We start from the raw sequence: 19,306 nt of genomic DNA, 5'->3' as shown, positions 1-19,306 counted from the left end.
GTTCCGCCCGCATACCGCATGGGTAATCGATCGTGAGAACAAATTATTTATTCTCTGGTTAAACACTCCCATCTATAAAATGAGTGTGTGGGAAGGAAGTATCCGATTTGAGGTACACGGGAATCAATCTATCACCCCATGGTATGTTCGAAATAGAAACAGAATCATGTATGGTTGTTGCCATGGGAAAGGATATCAAATGATTGGCATCACTTACATGGAATGGAATTCATGAATCCGATGTGCAGATAGATATTCTGCCTGATCAACGTCACATCTCCAGCTCCACCGCCTTGGACGCCACGAAGAGGTATACATAAGTACAATGTATGTGTGAAGGAGAACGATGCCTCCACCAGTTGTAAGTTCGAACAATATCTCCTCATGCACGCAAATACAACCCTAACAAACCGAACAGACACCATCGCCCCATCGATTCGTGATCAAAAGACAGTCCGGCCCTCCAGCTCCCCGTCCCCATCTACCTCCACCATCGCAACTCGCACAGGAATCCACTCCCCGTCCATCCAATACGCAACAATTCAATACCACTCCCCGCTTTACATTTTCTTCTACCCCAAAACCCAATGTCACGCAAAGTACCGGTGTACCAGCATCTACACCCGCGGGGCGATACATAACCCCCGCTCGACGAAGTACAAAAGCAAAAGAGAAGATTGATGATCCCTCAGATGATTACCCCGCGCATCTTCCTCTTCACGATTCCATAGATACCAACGATGATTTCGATACCGGTGTTGAGTATTTTTCCGAAGACCAAGATGCAGACTCAGAAGATCAAGAAATAAATCCCCGGTCATCCAAACGGCGACGTATTTCCACTTCTCCAGACATTGCCCTGGAAGAAAATGATGATTCACTATCTTCTTCTCTACCTATAATCTCCTCGCCGATTTCTCATCGCCCGACTCAAATCTCATCCACAGCCGGAAAACCGAAATTTCTCCTCTCTACTCCTGTACCATCTACACCTCAAAGTGTTGTCCCGACGACTTTTCTCAAACCGCCTCGGTTTCGTCCGTCTGATCCTGCGGAGTCGCAGGGAAGTGCCGATCCTTTGCCCGAACAGTTTTCTCCGCATAGAAAGGGGAGACAATATTTAGCGGGGGGGTTGGCCGCGGAAGTGAGGGATTGGTTGATTAACATCGATTCTGGGATTGGTGGGGTGCAAAAGGGGAAAGAGAGAAATGGTGAATGGGTGACGAAGATCAAGATCGAGGAGGTGAGAAGAGATGGAAGGGAAATGTGTTTAGTAAGAGGTAAACAGGTGCGAGATGTGGATGGAGAGGTGGTTGTAGATGGTGTGGGGGAAGTCAGGGTTATGTTAGCTGGGGAGGGAATGGGGATGGGCTTGCAGAGGGGAATGGATGTAGATGTTGGAAGGACGGTGGGTATTAAGGGTCCGGTTTGGGAGATTGTGGTGGAGGGTGCTAAATGGGGTGTTGGGGTTGAGTGGAAAGTATTGGGATGATGAGATAATATGAAATGAAATAGCATCTTGATTGAAGAAAGTACATAATCGAACATGAATATCTATATATTAATTATTCGCCTACTATTTGAAGAGGCTCGCCTAGCTATTCAAATAGTCGCATATAAAAAAGCAGAAATCTAGCAACAGAACAAAAGAAAACGAAACCCAAATCTATCAAATCTATCAAGTCTGTCAAATCTACAATCAAAAAACTCCTCTCTCTCCCTTTCCCTCTCCTCTCTTCTCTATTCCCTCCCTCCCGGCGGCCGTCTCATAATAACATGTCTTGTGCTTCCCATTCCCTCACCCCCTTCATACCTATCCAACTCAATATCCATACAATGCACATCCACAAAGCCATATTTGCGATAGAGACCAATGCCCCAGGGACTAGCACCCAGTACTACTTGCAGGGATTTCTCATCCGCAAGTTTGAGTCCTTGTTCGAGGAGGAGCGTGCCAATCCCACGGCGTTGGTAGGAGGGGTGAATGACGAGGATGTTGAGTTCTAGGGGAGGAGTTAGTAGAGTTCTATGGGCGAGGGTTAAAGTAGATGGGGGAAGAAAGGAGAAGCTGCGGAATTAGTGGGAAAAAAGGGGACTATGGAGAGATAGGAAGAGAAGGAGAGAAGATAAACGAGAAAGGAAAAGAATAAACATACTCAACCACTTTTCTACCCCACAAACCCTAGAAATATGCTCATCGCCCCTCACAAAAACATCCGCACACAATTGGACGTTACTCCCCTTCCCCCAAATCTCCTCTAATTCCTCTTTCGTCTTGATCTTCGTCTCCCGCTCCTCACCCGTTCCCGCCAGGGAACCCACAGAATGAACCGCATCAGCATTCTCCCCTCCCATCTCCGTCTCCTTCCCCACGCCCTCCCCGCCCCCCAAACTCCACCCCGCAATCCCCACAATCTCCTCTTTCCCCCCACCCTCCGCCCTCAAAACAGCCTTGCAATACCAACCCCCCTCCTCTCCCGTCTCCGCCCTATCAAGAAACTTCTCAAACTGTCTTTCCCGCATCTTCAGGGCCGCGGGACTTCCTCTCTCCTTCCCAAATGCCAAGTCGCTGAATTCATCTTCTTCGAACGCGAGATGTTCGAGGAGGGCTATGCGCGGAAGATCGGCTTTCGTCACGGGGAGGAGTGTGATTTGGTTGTTGGGATTGTGGTTAGGTGTAGATTTTGAGGGCGGGTGTGAGTTGGAATCTGCTATGTTTGTGGAATAGGGGTGTGTGATGGCCATTGTGTACTGGGTGATTATAAATGCGCTGTGGAGGTGCTGAGCGTATGGCGTGTATAATAGGAAGTGTGGTGAAATGTGATGATCAATGAACAAACAAACAGATAGATAGTAGGAATAGATATATAGTACGTATATCACTCCGTACTAGGACAGTACAAATAAAGCAGATAGAGCAGAAGCAACGTAAAAGCAAATATATCTAAAACAAAAAACACAAAACAGCAAGAATAAGAATATATAAAACCAATCCCATCCAGTCTGTCTATCTGTCCATCAAAACCACAGGCCCATCTCATCCCATCCCATCCCATCCCATCCCATCACAAAAACAAACATGTCTATGGTTATGTCCCATCTACGCATCTCCGCACCTAACCGAATCTTCTAGCTTCCTTCCCATCCATCCATCCACCCATCTCTCGAAATACGATAACCTACCACAAGTCTGTATGCATGATCTCATACCCATCCACATCCACATCCACAGCACAAGCCACCACCCTATCCACCCACCAGGGTCCCACGCATTCACATGCAGGAACACCCGATCCCAAAATATCCCACACCATAACCATCTACTCCTAATACGCATGTGCATGATTGCCCATCCATCCATCCATCCATCCATCCGTCCCTCCGTCCCTCCCTCCCTCCATCCAACTATCGGTGAAGCACTCACCCACCGCGCAAGCCCCAAAACCACACAAGTACATCCATCCGGATGGCTCACCTCGAGCCCGCCAAACTCTGATTAATTGATATGCCGGGGTTGATTCACGCGGGTGGACATGTACACTGCTTGCAATGTAACGGCTCGGATACGGGTTTGGGTTCCGGAGCATGCGCACATACGCATCGATGCATATACGTGCTCATATATCTACATATCTAATGTACGTATGTAGCTAACCGAACCGTGCTGATGGTCTGTCGGTCTGGTAGTCCTACCGATTGACTCGGTCACCGAGTACATCATACATCATACATCATACATCATACACCATACACCACATCAAACATCAAGCATCATACATTTTCTTATTCCGACTCCCAGCTTTCCCATCCATCCCGATCCCCAACCCGCATCCCCAGCAACCTACCTACACAAGAACCTAGATTCGCAAAATCCCTCAACGCTATTCCACCTTCCCTACCCCTCCACCAAATAATCACCCCAACCACCAAGCCCCCCAAAATTCGGCGAGGAGCCTGACTGACTCCTCGCCTCGCCGAGACGGATCAGGAAGGTACATATATTCGAGTATACATGATATCCATTACACACAGCGCACAGTACACCTGACATGAGATGAGATGAAATGTTTGAACCTTACCCCGGGATGACCTAGTATTAGTGTAATCATGATTTTTGGTTCGTTAGAAAGCGAGAGGGTTATATTAGAAATTCCAGGTCGGCATAGAACTTTCCAAGTTCTGTATCTTTTATCTCTTATTTCATCTTATTCCAGATACAAGAGTAGTAAACAACATGTATACCGCTCGAAGCGTGTGCATTATCATATTACGCGCATCTCTTGATAATTCTCACATCTATATGCACATGTTTAGCTGAGTTCAGACAAGCATTTATAATTTCAATACCCCCTTGATTCATCTACTCGCTACGGCTACTCGCTAGGCCTACTCATTATGCTGATCAGATCTAGAATCACTAGTCTGTTGTAGGTCTCTACTTATTTTCTGATTTTTGGGTCTACGCCCCTTCTTCCACTTTCGTTACCCATCCTAACCCTCCATTGATTTCCCCATCCTCCGTATTTCTTCGTCTTCGTATTCGTCTTCCCACCTCCAACTGACATTCATTCATCACCGACTGTATCCCTTCAAAATCGAAAATAACCAACCCAGTAAGTAGTCCACGCTTGCTAGTGAAAAAAATCCCACAGATAACGACCCTCAAGCTTTTAATCTCTGCAAACCCTTCCATAGTAACCCGCGTGCACCTATTCATACCATAACATGTTCCCCTTTCGAAATTTCCCGATCTCCCCCAATGTGTAAATACAATTATATGCCTACTGATAGCAACTCTTCGATAAAGAATGCATGTCCATGTCTCATCACCTCCCACCCTTCTCCATCCCATTTACTAAACAGCCATACCCTTACAGCTCCAAATCATCACTAATCCCAATATCAATGCTAGCAATAATATCATCATCCATAAGAGGTCTCCTGAACCCTGGAACTCCTCCCTTGGAAGTCGTCTGCAGCCTACTGAAATTTGGTACCGGTAATGCATCCTTCTTAGCCGCCAACTTGGGAGTATTATTGGTCGAAGTACCACTGACTGGGGTAGCTGTTGCACTGTCCTTTCCACCAGTATGATCATGTTTGAAAGTAGCTCTAGTCTTGACACGACGTGAGTGATCTTCATCAACAATCTCACCACGAGCAATTGCTGCTTCAGCTTGTCGTGCTGCGCGACGTTCGTTAATTTGTGCTTGACGTACTTCCTCGATATTCTTACGACGGTTGGTTCGGTTGAGTTCAGCAAGTCGATCTTGTTGGGAGTGGACCGTCTTCTTCTTTTGCGTGGGCTTAAGTGTAGTGCCATAAGCTAGTTTGGCACTTTCAAGTGCCTCAAGTTCCGAACGATATTTCTCTTCCAGTTCAGTATTTCCAAGACTCTTCTGCTCTTTGATAGCATTGTTAAGACGCGCACGTTCTGATGTGTTCCATTTTTCGGTCAATACACTTGACTTCTTCAACTTTGTTTGCAACTCCTCTTCGGTCCAAGGTCGGTTGACGAGAGCATTGATTTCTGCACACTTTTGCATCAACTTTGGCTTTGTTGGAACAGGTATGCCATCTGCGATGCAATTTTGCTTGTATCTTTGCCACTCTGCCTCTGTGAATCGAGAATCTGAACAAGCAATGAATGGCCATGATCTTTCAGATTTGCCGTGTGCAGCGATCACATATTGCGTTGTTGAGAATTGCTTTCCATTAGCAGACATCATAGCATATGGTCTATCTTCTTTGAACCCTAAAATAAAGTTAGCCGGGGTTGATACAAGAAAGATTCCAATGCATTAACCTTTAACAAGACCCATGCGGTAAAGATTCTGATTTGTCTCCTTATCAACACCAATATTTACCCGAACGAAACATCCAGTAATAGAATCATCGAAGCCAGGATAGAAGCAGACCATGGCAAATCTACTTCTACCAACTCGAACTCGCTCAAGATCGTATAGAACCGCTGGCTCTGCATCACGGTAATCTGGAGATGCAGATCTCTTCTTTGACTTTGATGCTGTCCACTCAACCTCACTGTCATCATCAGATCCATCATCTGAATAATCATCGCGATTATCTCTGCGACTATCACCTCCACGGCGCTCCTTGTCTTCTTCGCGGCGACGTTGGCGATCATTCTTCTCGGCTCTTGCGCGCTTGAGACTGTCGATTCCAGTACTAGCTTCTCCGACTTTTCCACCACCAAGCTTGGTACGTTGGCGAGATGTCTTGCGCTGGTTGTCATCCAAATCTGCAGTGCCCGCCTTGCGCTTTTTCTCTGCCTTTTTGTCCGCGGCATCACGACCATTCAAAAGTTGACGAAGTACTCTGTTTTGTCGATCCCTCTCAATTTCTTGAGCACGATCAGCCAAGACCTGTTCACGTTCGATTTCGGGCATAGACATGATAGTTGCTTTATCAGAAGCATTCATGAATCGACCTTCGAGAGGATAACGATCAGCATCATCGCGGAAACCTGGGCCATCAGAATCGGAATCAGATTCATCCATTGGGGCTGATCGTTCTGAACGAACTGATTCGTCACCAGAAGAACTGTGGTTAATCATATTAGTATAATACATAGCTGTATATGGCCGCTGTAAAGATATCTCGCGATATATATTTTGCGAATTTGCGACAAGATGGAGTATGGTGATATCAGGTAATTGTAAGAGAACACTTACGCTTCACCTTCTTCTTCAGAATCATCATTTCTTCTATCTCCCTTCTTTCCTCCTTTCTTAGCCGAACTCTTTAAAGCTCCATTGCGATCGGGCGACGAAGAACTGTGCCTTCCTCCGTCATTTGAAGCGGCCTGCTCATCTCCCGAAGAATCATCTCCGGCAAGAGCGAGAAGTTCATCATCAATATCCGCCATTATGAAATTTCGAGTATAACAAGTTTCGGTATGTGTCGAAAATGCGATTGTAGATCAAAGACCTTTGAATTGTATGTTGTAGAAGTAAAATGGCGGTTGTAATGAGATACGACCGAAAGTGCGTAATTTGTAGTTTATCCAAATGTCGTGAAGTGAAAGATTATTAGTTGTTGAATTGTAAGTGGCGGACGTATGTGAGAGACTGATAGAAAAAGAAAATCTATAGTTCCTTCTGAAATATGTTTAACTGGTTGAAGCGGACGTTTGGAGTAAAGTGAATTGAGTGAATTGATGAATTTATATCTTGTGAGAACATGAGAACATTACGGTAGAACAATTCAGCCGGCTCTCCTTGGTAGAGCATTAGCGTTGATCTAGCGCGTGTTGCTTAGTCATATTGCGATAACGTGATGATAAGGCAAGTCATCGCACTAGTGAATCACCGAAGCTCCGTTGTTCTAGGCGTCATGGAAATGAGGGATGGAAATATTTCCGAGGTCATTTTGTGTATTTTATCAATTTCATTACTGTATTAGACTTATAGACGGCTTGTTCAAACCCCAACCACCAAGATGAATACATATAGACTTTCCAATCGTTCTGCTCGTTCTCTTTTCACAACTCAATTGCCTCTCTATGATTTCCTAGCACCAAGTTTCATTAATTCACCCAGATCATCCCGCGGTATTCGCCAGCTCTCCACAACCCCGCCATGTTCCTCTTCTGCTACTTCTACCACTACCTCCTCACCCAATTCTCAAAATGCGCATGAACACCACACTACCAACCCATCTCATCCCGCCCCTAGGTTCGGCGCAGAAGCCCTTCTAAATGCCTCCTCCTCAAGCAAGCCCTTGACCCAATCCCAAAAGGATTTCCTCACCAGCGCCCTGCGCGTCAACCAAGCCGGCGAGCTCGCAGCAACCCTGATCTACACCGCGCAAACCCCTCCAATCACAAATGCACATCCTCATCTGCGTCCCCTGATGGCGCATATGTATGATCAAGAAGCCGGTCACTTCGCCACCTTCAATCATCTACTCGCTAAACATCGCATACGTCCAACCGCATTAACACCCGTCTGGACATTAGCTGCATCGGCTTTAGGATGGGGAACTGGACTGATGGGACGAGAAGCGGCAATGGCATGTACAGAGGCTGTGGAGACGGAAATTGGGACGCATTATAATGAGCAGGTGCAGGTTTTATTGGAGATGAAGAAGCAGATGGAAGCGAGGGGTGAGGAATTGGGAGAGGAGTTGACGGAGTTGTTGGAGACTATCAGGAGGATCCGGGATGAGGAACTAGAACATTTGGACCACGCCGTTGAACATGATGCAAAGAAAGCTGTACCTCACGAACTGTTGACTGGTGTTATCAGAGCGGGGTGTAGAGGGGCAATCTGGGTTAGCGAGAGGGTATGATGCGATGTTCGATAAATGTACAAATATTGGGTACACACTGTTGTACAGAGTGACAGGGTTTAAATTTAACAGAAAGATTTATACGATTAATCTAAGTGTAGTGCCATACAAGCTTTTCGACAAAATAGACCACTGAGATAAAAAGAACTCCAATCTCCATTGCTCTCTTCCTATGCTAGAAATCTGTACGGAAACGCCGTCCCATGAGAATGCTCCTCTTTGTTATATTATAAGCTGTACACAAATGAAATGAAATATACAAGGCGCTATCTAGCGTTGCCATTAAATACTAGTTACTATTTCACGGGTTAGCGAATGTCGAGTGTATTTCAAGGAGGAAGATCAACTTACTAAATTTGTAGAGGAGCGACTTGGTCGACTTGGTAAAGCCAATTGGAGTTAAGTTCTTCCCTGATAAGCCAATCGTAAGGAAATACGACAATATGACCTTGAATCATCGCCAATAGATCCTCCACATCCTCAGTAGAGAGCAAGTCATCACTTCCCGAGAATCCCTTCCGGCTACCCCTCGTAGTGCCACGACGTCTCTTCCTAACTGATCCAGTTTGATTCATAGCACTAGTATTTTCTCTTCTGTCGCCGTTGGGTGTTGGCGTCGTAGAGAAGGTAGTCTTGCGTGTACTAGCTTGAGAGGTTGTCCCATTAGTGGGAGGCACACCCAAAGCAGTAGCGTCGAGAGCAGGGAATGCTTCATTGCCAGCTGGTCCAATTGGAGATACAGCTTCATTACCAGCTGCAGTTTTCTCGTCAATACCGTCATACTGACCCAGACGACTCTCATCAGATGTATGGATGGCTGCTCGAGCATCATGCTCTGCATTGGCGGTAGCAACCCATTCAGATACTGTTCCAAGAGGATGAGTGCCGCCTTGACTATTCAATTTTACCTTTTCAGAAAGAGGATTTCCAGTTGAGCTTGAACCTGGAGGTCCATGTCGACTGGTTGCATTTTGTCCCTCTTGCTCATTAGTCTTTCCACCTCCTCCTTGTGCTTGTAAAAATCTTTCTGCATAAGCAACAAAATCCCTATACTCATGCCAGTTCGTCACTTCGCTATCTGGGTTACACCTGAAGACTCTGCGATAGATCTTAGTGTTATTTTCAGCGATCTGTTGCCAAATTTCGTCCGCGAAAGAATCGTTCAATGGATCACGCATACAGTCCTTGTGTACTTGTGCCATCTTTATGTCAGCCGTCAAAGGATTGAAAGGTTTGGGTACAGTATTTCCGGAAGCATCTATGGTTATAGGTGGGCCACCAATATCGGTATCATCCATGACAGGTAAGGCCGGCAATTGAGAAAGTTGCGAAAGGCCAAGCTGCTCTGTCGTTCTCCTTACCAGCTGAGGAGGTGGTGGCAGTCCATTATAGCCTTCTCCACTTTCCGAGCTGTTCTTTCTTGGAGGTGGCACAGATCGCGCATGAGGTCTTTTAGGCTGATTCAAAGTACCCTTGCCTTCTGGAGCAACATCAGTGACTAGCACTTCGCGACCGCCTTCAACAAGAATAGAATCTCTACCCCTCGTTTGTCCTGTTTGTGATAGAGATTTATATTTATCGGTCCCATCACCGTCCACATCTGCTGCATGAGTTGCATTATTTGTAACTCTCTTATCCGTGGTCAATGGCTTGAACTTTTCAGGTTGTATGTTTGGATTGCCTTCTTGTTCCCAATCAACATCATGATTAAAGCTGCGTATATTCTCGTTCAACGCAACACGAGTAGAGAACTCGTTGGAAACCCCCTTGGCCGGCGATGGACTACCGTCGCTAACATCGTCTTCCTCGTCGTCATATATTCCATCCATCTGTGCTTTGAATTCTTCTTCTTCACGGTCCAATTCATGAGTTTTTTCATCTTCCATAATCTCATCCACATCCAATCCCAAATGTTCTCGCATAAGACGCATGCGTAATTCATGGGCAAATTTCCCAACAAGATATGGTTTACCATCCATTGTTGACCATATCATATCAGTATCTCGAACAACCGCTGCAGTTTCCGAGTCTCTGTTACCCAACATAGATCTCTCATTGATATTAGCAGAACCAATCAGGGCAATTCTGTCGTCCACAATGATAACTTTGGCGTGAATGTACAATTGCTCTGTAACAACCATCTTCTTTGGACCGATTCGGCCCCATGTTCTGAGACTGTAGAATTGCACAAATTCCTCAGGATCAATGCCTTGACTCTTTAATCGTCCAAATATAGACCCATCACCACGACAGATACTGCGGAATTGACATTGCATGATCAAACGCACACTGGTTCCCTCGGGTTCATCCACTGTATTTTGGAATCCCGGCATGAGTGGAATGAGAATCATACATCTCCAACTTTCATTGTTTCGATAAGCGCGTATAGCACGCTCTACAATCGCGTCACCGATCTTGTTGACAATCTTTACATTCATCGTCTCACAACTTGTGATAAAGAATTGATTCTCCATGTAGACGAAATGATCCGACTCTTCAATCATCTTGCAATAAGCCGTCATAATACTATGCTCGGTATCCGTAAGACCTAGGGACCAATCACAGGCTGAACGTAAAATCTGAACTTCACAAGTTCCAGTGAGACCAAGATCTTCCAATTCGGCCTGATTGTAATCAGGAGGTGGAAGAAGGAATGGCGTTGGTCTTGTAGGTGTACGACCTCTAAGTACATAGTTCCATCTTTGTACGAAATGTCTAGTCAAATCTCTAGCAGGTTGACCGGCGACTTGCATAGCAACATCGTGCCAAGGCATCCGAGGAGTCTTGGAACGATCATACATTTCTGCATAAGGTTCGTTGAGTTTGTAGAAATCTTGAACACGTGGATTGGAATAATCTTTCCCTGGCCAGAGCTGACAATGATCAGCATCTTTGGGCGAATCGGAATGCTCAAAACCAGTAGGTTTATCATCCACCACAGTATGTTGAGGGGTATCCCAACGACCAAAACAAAGATCGATGCCTCCAACAAAGGCAACGATGTGATCGACGATACAAATCTTTTCGTGATGCGCAAAGAAGAATTGATTCTTCTTGAACTGATTGGGCGATCGTTGTACGAAAATATTGGGGTGCAAATCCAACATAGAGAACTTTGTGAATTCAGAATCGATAGGAATGGCAGCTTCAACGTTTCTGTAAACAATGATGAAAACCTTGACTCCCTCCCTGGCTTTCCTCTGTAGCAAACGATCAAGTCTCCATTTTTGACTAATGGCAGCAGGTCTTCGCATGTAAAGTTGAGGACTGAGCCACCAATCGTGAATATAAATCACATCCTTTGCTTCATTGATTGCTCGAGAAACATTCCACATGTAGTCACGACCATCTACAAGCCATTGCGCAGTAACACCAGTTCTCACTGGAGCGAAACTACCAAATCTATGTTGCTTCGCCCATGGTGTGTTAGCGGCCATGAATTTTAACGACTCCTCGAATTGTCTGAGTTGACGTTCATTCTTGGCCAGTAACTTTATCTTGCGCTCGGAATTTTGAAGTTTGAGACTGTGGTGTTGAGGGTGCTTAGCAGATCTACCCGCTTGTGAAACTTCCTCTTTCACTTTCGCTTTTCCTTTACCCATTTCAGATATCTTTCTCCTCTTCTTCTGTATTTCAAACTTTCCATCCACCAAATACACATCATAGATGTGCATATTTTCTGGGGACTCGACACATACAAGATAACTGTGCCTAACCAAGAACCACTTTGGAGAATGACGATCGAAAAAGTTATTAGGCGTGAGTATTCTCCTGACATCTAGCCCCTTTGCCGATTGAATAGCGAGATAACCTTCCTTTCCATGGTAGCTACCTTCAGCAGCCAAACGTACTCCCATCGAAGATAACTCTAAGAATCTGCAAAGGCGGTTACTATCCGCTCTGAAGATGAGCCATCGAATCATTTCTTGAAGATACTGTTCCAATCTTCTTCGCTGACGTTCATTGAATATCCTCTTCTGCTTTTCAGCACTGACTGCATTACCGCTTGAATCCAAGATGGCACGAGTACTTTTTCGTGCAGCACTCATAGATGGACGCCTCTTGATCTTACGTTTTGGTTCTGCCTCACTTTGCGTGGCCTCGCCATGGGTTATGTCGCCGTGAGTCATCTCGCCAGCTGTTTCCTCCGCACGAACATTATCAGCCTCATCTTCATCACTCTCTCCTAGTCCTCGAACACCTCTGAAGTAGGGGAATGCGGATTTTGGAAATCTTGGTTGCTTTGGTCGCGCGTGGGCTTCGTTCCCTAAGTACTTATCACTATTTCCTTGGAGCTTATAGCGCAAGTGTAGATTGGCGAAGTCCTTCAGAGAACGATGAATTATCCATTTCATTCGATTTGGACCACTTCCGTATTCAAGCTCAATTCGGAAAACTAGATGCCTCTCCGAATCATCTGCATCCTCGTCGGTGGGTTTGCTGTCCGTAATCTCAATTTTCAGTTGTTCAAGAAGAACTGGGATTCTCTTATTTCCATGCTCATCGCGTTGCATCATGCTAGCAAACATGAGTACTGCAGGGGCGCCAGCCCGTAATTCCGCCATGAGTTCAGTAGATTTAAGATAGTCAACCTTGTCCTCCTTTTTGCCTTTGCTGGCAAAGAATTTCATGCTATGCTTTATCATTCGCCATTTCTGAGTGCCAAAAGTACTAGCTCTCTCTGCGCCAAAATACCCTGGTCTTCTAGGCATTTGCGCTTCGCCCTCACTTTGTCCCCCAAGTCCTGTCACTCTTCTGAATTGACTTGGTCTCTTTGATCTTGCGCCATCGCCATTGGCAAAATCTTGTGCTTGTGGTGACGTATCAGGAATTGATCCTCGGCCTGGCATCCATGAACTCCCTCGTCGCCATGCACTTTTCCCGTTGAAACGATCACGCCCTTCGCCTTCTGACAAATGGCCCCTGGGTTCCAAAGACCCATCAGTTGCCCGCCTACCCAAGAAAAATGACCGACTTCCAGCTGGGGAATCCGATGGCCCAGCACGAAACCTGGGTGTATTGGGCGCACTGTCTTCTTCCTGTGGTCTTCTCGTTCGGCGTTTCTTTCTTATGCGCGCTGGTTGATTGGACGCACCCTCATCTGCAGTTTCTTCCGCATCTGCATCACTACTCTCCTCGTGTAATGTTTGTGGGATGTTCGTAGCAATGGGTGTTGTTCCAAGTCCTTCATCGAAATAATTCGTAGGTGTGCTTTGACTTCTGCCATGGCCTTGCATCCCACTTGGTGTAGCTAACGCCTTCAATTTCGACATTATAGATGCACCTCTCCTATCCCTCGCAGGCGTATCATTATCTTCTATGCCCCATGAATCTTGTCGTGCGGAATTTGGAGCTTCAACAGTCGTCATATCTCTAGCGAATGACACACTACGTCTGCCGGTTGGAGTGGATATACCGTTCGTTGTAGAATGGCTCTCATGAGGGAATGAAGATGGGGGAGGGACAGGGGAAAAGCTGGCGCCCGTATTATTGACAGATGTTCCAGGAGAGACGGCATCTGATGTCGAAGCTATGGGGGTATGATGTGGAATGCCGCCATTCACATAATCGACCGCCTCTTCAGAGATATTGCCTGCTCCATTTGAGGTCGGTGTAGGTATAGCCAGATTGAGTGAATTTCCAGGCTTCTCAGAACTCACAGTCCGCAGACCCGACGGTCGTCCAGTTGCAGCTCCATTTCCACGAGTATTTATAGGCGAATGCGAGCGTGGACTTCGTGTAGATGGTGAGATTGAGCCTGTTGTGCTTTGTGCCATTGTAAACTCTAGGTTCTGGCGGTAGGGGGGTTCTTTCTGGAGGTAATCTCGATATCCGCCAAGGTGAGGTCCGGTGAGGACAGTATCGTGCTATTAGATGTATATCGCAAAGTTCATTGTGAGCAATTGTGTTGTAAGTTGCAGAGTTTAATCGAATTCCCGTTCAAGGTTGTAAATACAATATTGAAAGTCTCAAGGGTGTGGGAGTTTGGTTGGCTTTGAGGGGGGGACCACGGTATGATGGGTCTGTTGATCGTTTCCAATTGATTGAATTCGAACGCTCAATGATTACCCTAGATACTCGAGCAGATGGGTAGTGATGAACAGAGTACACCAACCGAAAGAATGAGCGAGAGATTTGCCAATTGAAAATGTTTCTGATGTCCCTACTCGAGTACGAAGGGAGGATCTTACAAGAGGCAAAAGGTACATGTAACCACTCGAGGAATAATTAAAGTCGACCAGGGATTTATTATTATTATTATTATTAGAATTCCTGGATGGTCTTTTAAAGAAAATAGGGATCCAATCTCCCACCCAAGCCCAGGGATTGCAGTGAGATACATAGGAAATGTCGTTTGACTAGGGGTCACCGTACACCGTAGATCCCCTTTAAATCGTTTGGCCATTTGGCGCGCCTTCTTCGTCTTCTAGAAAAAAGACGGATTGGGTCAGGGAATATGATACAGAGGATACATAAGTCACGCAGATGATAGAGACACGTGTGTGTATATCTGTAGAACTTGCTCGTTTGATTGCTATTTCTATCGCCAATACTGCCTAGGTATACGAGCAAACTTGAGCATTATCTGGGGAAGACACAGGGAGAGGAGGGAGACGTCTGCAAACGACTGATTGCTATTGACTAACTCAACCAGATAGACCCCTTGCCACGAGTAAGTGGAGTGAAGATCTCAAAGATTAAAAGATCTTGCATTGCATTCACAACCCCACTCTTTCGTTCATCCTACACGGTGGCACCTTATTAAACCTTGATAATCTCATCCGAGCTTAATACATACATACACACATACATAGCATTGTTCAAACGGGTGTTCGCTTCCCCCCCCATCTAGCTTCCAATCCTCGAGTATCACTATTCGCTTCAATCGTCATGGCTACCCCTAACCCCCTTGAGAATGCCTCTCCGCTTGTATCTATATCAGAAAAAACCTTTCACATCGCTGGTATCCTAACAACCGTTTATGGCCTCGAGGAACTATCCCCATCATGTACATCCATATCATGTCTCTGGCTTCTCCATCCACGACTCCAAACCAAGAAAATCATGGAAAATGTAGCTTCCACGTGTATTCAAGAATGGAATCAACATTCGGGTTCTGATCGAACGGTTGGTTTGATCGCCGTTGCTTTTGACCAAAGAAACCACGGAAGCAGAGAAGTCAATTCTTTAGCAAATGAATCGTGGAGAGATGGTAATGAAACTCATGCTCAAGATATGTTCAGGTTCGATGCCTTGTAGTATTCGTGGATTGAACAAAAAATGGCTCATTCGATATAGTATATTTCATGGCACGGCAATGGATACAAGTCTCCTGATAGATCATTTGCCTTCCTATGTCTTCAATACCAAAGATTCCCCTTCCATCGACCAACATCTTGTCTTGGGTATTTCTCTTGGAGGGCATTCAGCTTGGCAAGTTTTGTTCGCAGATCCTCGAGTCACCGCTGGTGTTGTGATTATTGGATGTCCTGATTACTTGCGTAAGTCCGCTTTCATAAACAATAGGATCCAGAAAGACACAGCACACGTTGCATGATCAAATATCTGCGTCTCCACGCTAGGCTTGAGCATAGACTTGGTCAACCCGAGCATCGGGAGATAAGATGTTTCCATTTTTGATATAAAGAAAAGGAGATTCTCGAGTGAAACATGCATATGGGAAAATGGGAATAGTCACCCAAGAACCACATAATATCACCAGGCAAATTCAGCAAGCAATAGACACCATCGATAAAGGATCCAAGCGAAGAAGAAAAAAGCAGATTCGCTCTTTACATAGAAACCCCCTCGACACGCACAAAAAGAGGAGAATAAACACACAACAAGCCAGCATACCACACAACCCATACTAACACCCACCCCAGGAATAATGACCGACCGAGCACGTCTCTCCAAACGTCCCACCTACACCTCCACCTCACCCCCAGGCATCTCCTTCCCAGGTAGCAAAGACTTTCCGCCCGCCCTCATTTCCAGTCTCCAAAAATGGGACCCCGCCTCCATGCTCTTCGGAACATCTCCCATTCCCTCCACCTCCCCACCATCCCCTCAAGCCCAATCCCTCTACACACCCATCCTCGCCCAAAAACTCACCCGCAAACGCATCCTCGTCTGTTCCGGCGGCGACGATAAACTAGTCCCCTACCATTGTTCTGCGCCCTTTTTGGACTTTTTAAAAAATGCCACCGATGCGCAGACAGGGTGGTGGAAGGAAGGCGCCTTGTTCCTGGACGACCGAGTCTATCCCGGGGTAGGCCACGCGTTTAGTAAGGATATGCTCGGTGATACGGTGAAGTTTGTAAACGAGACTTTGGCTGAAAAAGTGGGAGAGGTAGCTACGGGTAGTCAGGCGAAAATTTAGTTTCAAAGGGGGGAGAAGGGGAGGTTTACGCTATACCGTAGGAGTTTGTAGATGCTCTCCTTTGAAATTCATACCAATTTTGCTAGCACTTCTCTTTTTGTCAAGCCTTTTACTACTTCGTCTCGCACATCATTACATACTAGGTATTAAAGCCACAATTTTATTTCCCAACATTCAAGAGGATAGTTGTACATGTCTAAGTATAAGTAATTCTCATTCATGTTCAGCCTTTTTAGAAACACTCTAAATTAAATCCATGGCTTTTTTTACTCTTATGAAAGAAGATGCTTCTCCCATGTCCCCGCCGAAACGAACAGAAGTAATCTCTTTATCTCTTCGTTGTAAAGTCTAAAGTTGATGTATGTATGTACTTCTTCCCCTTCTTCAATCATACGATGGGATATACCATAAGATTACCCACAGACCAGCTTGTGAAATCATGGTACGAAGCATACCTGACTTTTTAAGACTCTACTCCACTCCACTCCAGAGAAAGTCTTCCTCATATGTTTTACTAAAACGTCTTCTCGCTCCCTCCAAAATACCTTCTGACAAACCCTTTCAGCCTCTCTCCCTCATCTCCATCTCCAACCTCTACTTCATCTGCACCGGAACATCAGGATACTGCACCCAAATCCTCACATCACTCTCCACCCACTCATCCGGAATACCCCTCATACAACCCTCCACAATCCCCCTATTAACCCTCTCATTATATCCCTCTCCCAATCCCATACCCCCAGGTACCCCCGTAAACACAACCACATCTCTCTCCATGCCCACCTCCCTCAATCCCCTCTTCAATCCCCACCCCATCCCAAACGCGCGTCCAACCCCTTCGCATTCCAACCTCACAACATCCACACGCGCCATTCCAAATTGTGGTTCCCAGTCCTTCTTACCCAGTTCCAGAAGTGTATAAAGTGTATTCTCATGAACCTCCCATATGATTCCATAGACGACTTTATCAAGAGTATTATATTCTGCCTCTGCCTCTACTTCCTCTTTCTTCAAATCCGAAATCGGTACAATGTTTCGATAACAACACGCTCCCTCAACTTTCTCATCAACGCAAAACATCCATCCATCCAATCTACCTATTCCAATAAATTTCGCATCCGAACATATAGTTTCCATCAATTCCTCACACATATCTGCTCCGATTGCGAAAAATCGAATAGTAGGACTGGGATCAGGAGTAGGTCTATGATTGGCGGCAGCCATATTCTGACGGATTTTATCCTCGTGAACAGCTCTACTTATTTGCTTCTGTAGCTCCTCTTCAACTGCAGCCAATATTTCCTCCTGAGTAGGGGGAAGGGGAGGGAGAATTTTATCTTCTTGGTTAAAGTCCATGTTGCGCCAATCTTCAGATGCGGTTGTGGAGTTTCTATCAGAGTCGAGTTCATTTTCGGAACCTTCCATGTCTGAAAGTAGGATTTGTTGAGTTTGGGGAACGTTGATGGGGATATCGTCAATTTCGATTGAAAGTTCGAGTTCGAGTTCTGGCTCTGATGAATCTTCGTCTTTGATCTCCTGGTCGGAATCTCCATTTTCATTTTCGTTCTCCTCGTTGTCATCTCTCTCCTCGCCATCATCCTCACCATCATCCTCTAGATCTCCATACCCATCATCATATACATTCACACCCTCATCGTCCTCATTCTCGCCTCCATTTTCATCATCGTCTTCACGCGGTCGTACAACCCGACTATAACCATAAGAACCTCTATATCCGCGTCTGCTCCGATACAAAGTGCGAGCATATCCACTCATAAATCCGCGCTCATCATCTCTTGGCGGCGGAGAAAGTGAATCCGATTCTGGCTCCGAGTCAGATATGTATGGCGGAACGAAACTAGAACGAGAAGGAGATGCGCTTTCATCTTTTATGGGGGACATTTTTGTGAATGTGATATGATGTGATGAGATATGCAGATTTTGTTGAGTTCTTTCTCGAGGGGGAAGATAAAAAAGGTTTGTGATGCAAATTTTATATTGAAGATGAGTGTGCAGTTGATGGGGTTGAGAATTTTACAAACGAGGTAGAAGGTTGAAGTTTAAATCGAGAGGTCGAAACGAAGACCGGTACAGTGATTGATTCCGAAAGCGCACTTATTCTAATTTGAAGTGAAAAGTGAAAGTGAATTCTCGGTGGTAGTTGTGAATATCTTGATCATGCTTTGATGTCTGAGATGATCAGCTGACACTTGAACGAAATGAGATGAAGTTAAAGATAGAAAAAGAGAGGGTAGATATTGAATAGGAAGGTATGAAGGAAGAAGTGTCATCCTCATCAAGAACAACTACAGCAAGAACGCACACTATCGTCTGATTCAGCCGAGAGAACTCTCGCACATATCTAAGATGTATTAAGTTAATGCTTCAAAGTGTCAAGTTGCCTAGCTGAAAGACGTAGTTGCACTCCAAAGGTTGAAGAATCCCAAGTGAAGCGAGCTTGAATGGATGAAGAGTGGATTGATATTAGCTGGGCATGAGTTTCTAGTATTTTCCAGATGAAGTTGAGACAGTATACGAGGAGAGAGGAAATGCAAACCAATACCAAAGGCTTAAGTGTGAGAGAAGATAATGTAGAATTATATCAACTAATTA

General features: G+C 45.5%; 7 protein-coding genes across 7 annotated transcripts; 3 read left to right on the top strand and 4 right to left on the bottom strand.

Moving 5' to 3' along the window:
• Positions 1 to 21: 21 nt before the first annotated feature.
• On the top strand, positions 22 to 1,576 carry BCIN_09g01280 (hypothetical protein). Its single transcript, XM_001547799.2, has 2 exons — positions 22 to 361; positions 419 to 1,576. The coding sequence occupies exons 1-2, from the start codon at positions 347 to 349 to the stop codon at positions 1,490 to 1,492; spliced, it is 1,089 nt and encodes a 362-aa protein (XP_001547849.2). The 5' UTR covers positions 22 to 346; the 3' UTR covers positions 1,493 to 1,576.
• Positions 1,577 to 1,581: 5 nt separating this feature from the next.
• BCIN_09g01270 (hypothetical protein) lies at positions 1,582 to 3,037 on the bottom strand. Its single transcript, XM_024694916.1, has 2 exons — positions 2,157 to 3,037; positions 1,582 to 2,003 (listed from the first exon to the last, which is right to left on the bottom strand). Exons 1-2 carry the CDS (start codon positions 2,743 to 2,745, stop codon positions 1,741 to 1,743), a joined length of 852 nt encoding a protein of 283 aa, XP_024550709.1. The 5' UTR covers positions 2,746 to 3,037; the 3' UTR covers positions 1,582 to 1,740.
• A 1,264-nt stretch (positions 3,038 to 4,301) lies between these two features.
• Positions 4,302 to 7,200, bottom strand: Bcrtf1. Its single transcript, XM_024694915.1, has 3 exons — positions 6,693 to 7,200; positions 5,807 to 6,561; positions 4,302 to 5,755 (listed from the first exon to the last, which is right to left on the bottom strand). The coding sequence occupies exons 1-3, from the start codon at positions 6,884 to 6,886 to the stop codon at positions 4,872 to 4,874; spliced, it is 1,833 nt and encodes a 610-aa protein (XP_024550708.1). The 5' UTR covers positions 6,887 to 7,200; the 3' UTR covers positions 4,302 to 4,871.
• Positions 7,201 to 7,382: 182 nt separating this feature from the next.
• Positions 7,383 to 8,448, top strand: Bccat5. The gene has a single exon (XM_001547802.2). The coding sequence runs from the start codon at positions 7,459 to 7,461 to the stop codon at positions 8,308 to 8,310; it is 852 nt and encodes a 283-aa protein (XP_001547852.2). The 5' UTR covers positions 7,383 to 7,458; the 3' UTR covers positions 8,311 to 8,448.
• A 72-nt stretch (positions 8,449 to 8,520) lies between these two features.
• On the bottom strand, positions 8,521 to 14,593 carry BCIN_09g01240 (hypothetical protein). Its single transcript, XM_001547803.2, has 2 exons — positions 8,662 to 14,593; positions 8,521 to 8,606 (listed from the first exon to the last, which is right to left on the bottom strand). The coding sequence occupies exons 1-2, from the start codon at positions 14,085 to 14,087 to the stop codon at positions 8,600 to 8,602; spliced, it is 5,433 nt and encodes a 1,810-aa protein (XP_001547853.2). The 5' UTR covers positions 14,088 to 14,593; the 3' UTR covers positions 8,521 to 8,599.
• A 147-nt stretch (positions 14,594 to 14,740) lies between these two features.
• On the top strand, positions 14,741 to 16,950 carry BCIN_09g01230 (hypothetical protein). Its single transcript, XM_024694914.1, has 3 exons — positions 14,741 to 15,554; positions 15,610 to 15,812; positions 16,197 to 16,950. Exons 1-3 carry the CDS (start codon positions 15,202 to 15,204, stop codon positions 16,691 to 16,693), a joined length of 1,053 nt encoding a protein of 350 aa, XP_024550707.1. The 5' UTR covers positions 14,741 to 15,201; the 3' UTR covers positions 16,694 to 16,950.
• Positions 16,951 to 16,989: 39 nt separating this feature from the next.
• BCIN_09g01220 (hypothetical protein) lies at positions 16,990 to 18,894 on the bottom strand. The gene has a single exon (XM_024694913.1). It carries the CDS (start codon positions 18,593 to 18,595, stop codon positions 17,288 to 17,290), a length of 1,308 nt encoding a protein of 435 aa, XP_024550706.1. The 5' UTR covers positions 18,596 to 18,894; the 3' UTR covers positions 16,990 to 17,287.
• Positions 18,895 to 19,306: the final 412 nt, after the last annotated feature.

Source organism: Botrytis cinerea, chromosome 9, assembly GCF_000143535.2.
Source record: "Botrytis cinerea B05.10 chromosome 9, complete sequence".
In the NCBI taxonomy this organism is placed as follows: domain Eukaryota; kingdom Fungi; phylum Ascomycota; class Leotiomycetes; order Helotiales; family Sclerotiniaceae; genus Botrytis; species Botrytis cinerea.
The sequence above is the reverse complement of the archived record's forward strand: the minus strand, read 5'-3'. Positions and strand labels throughout refer to the sequence as shown.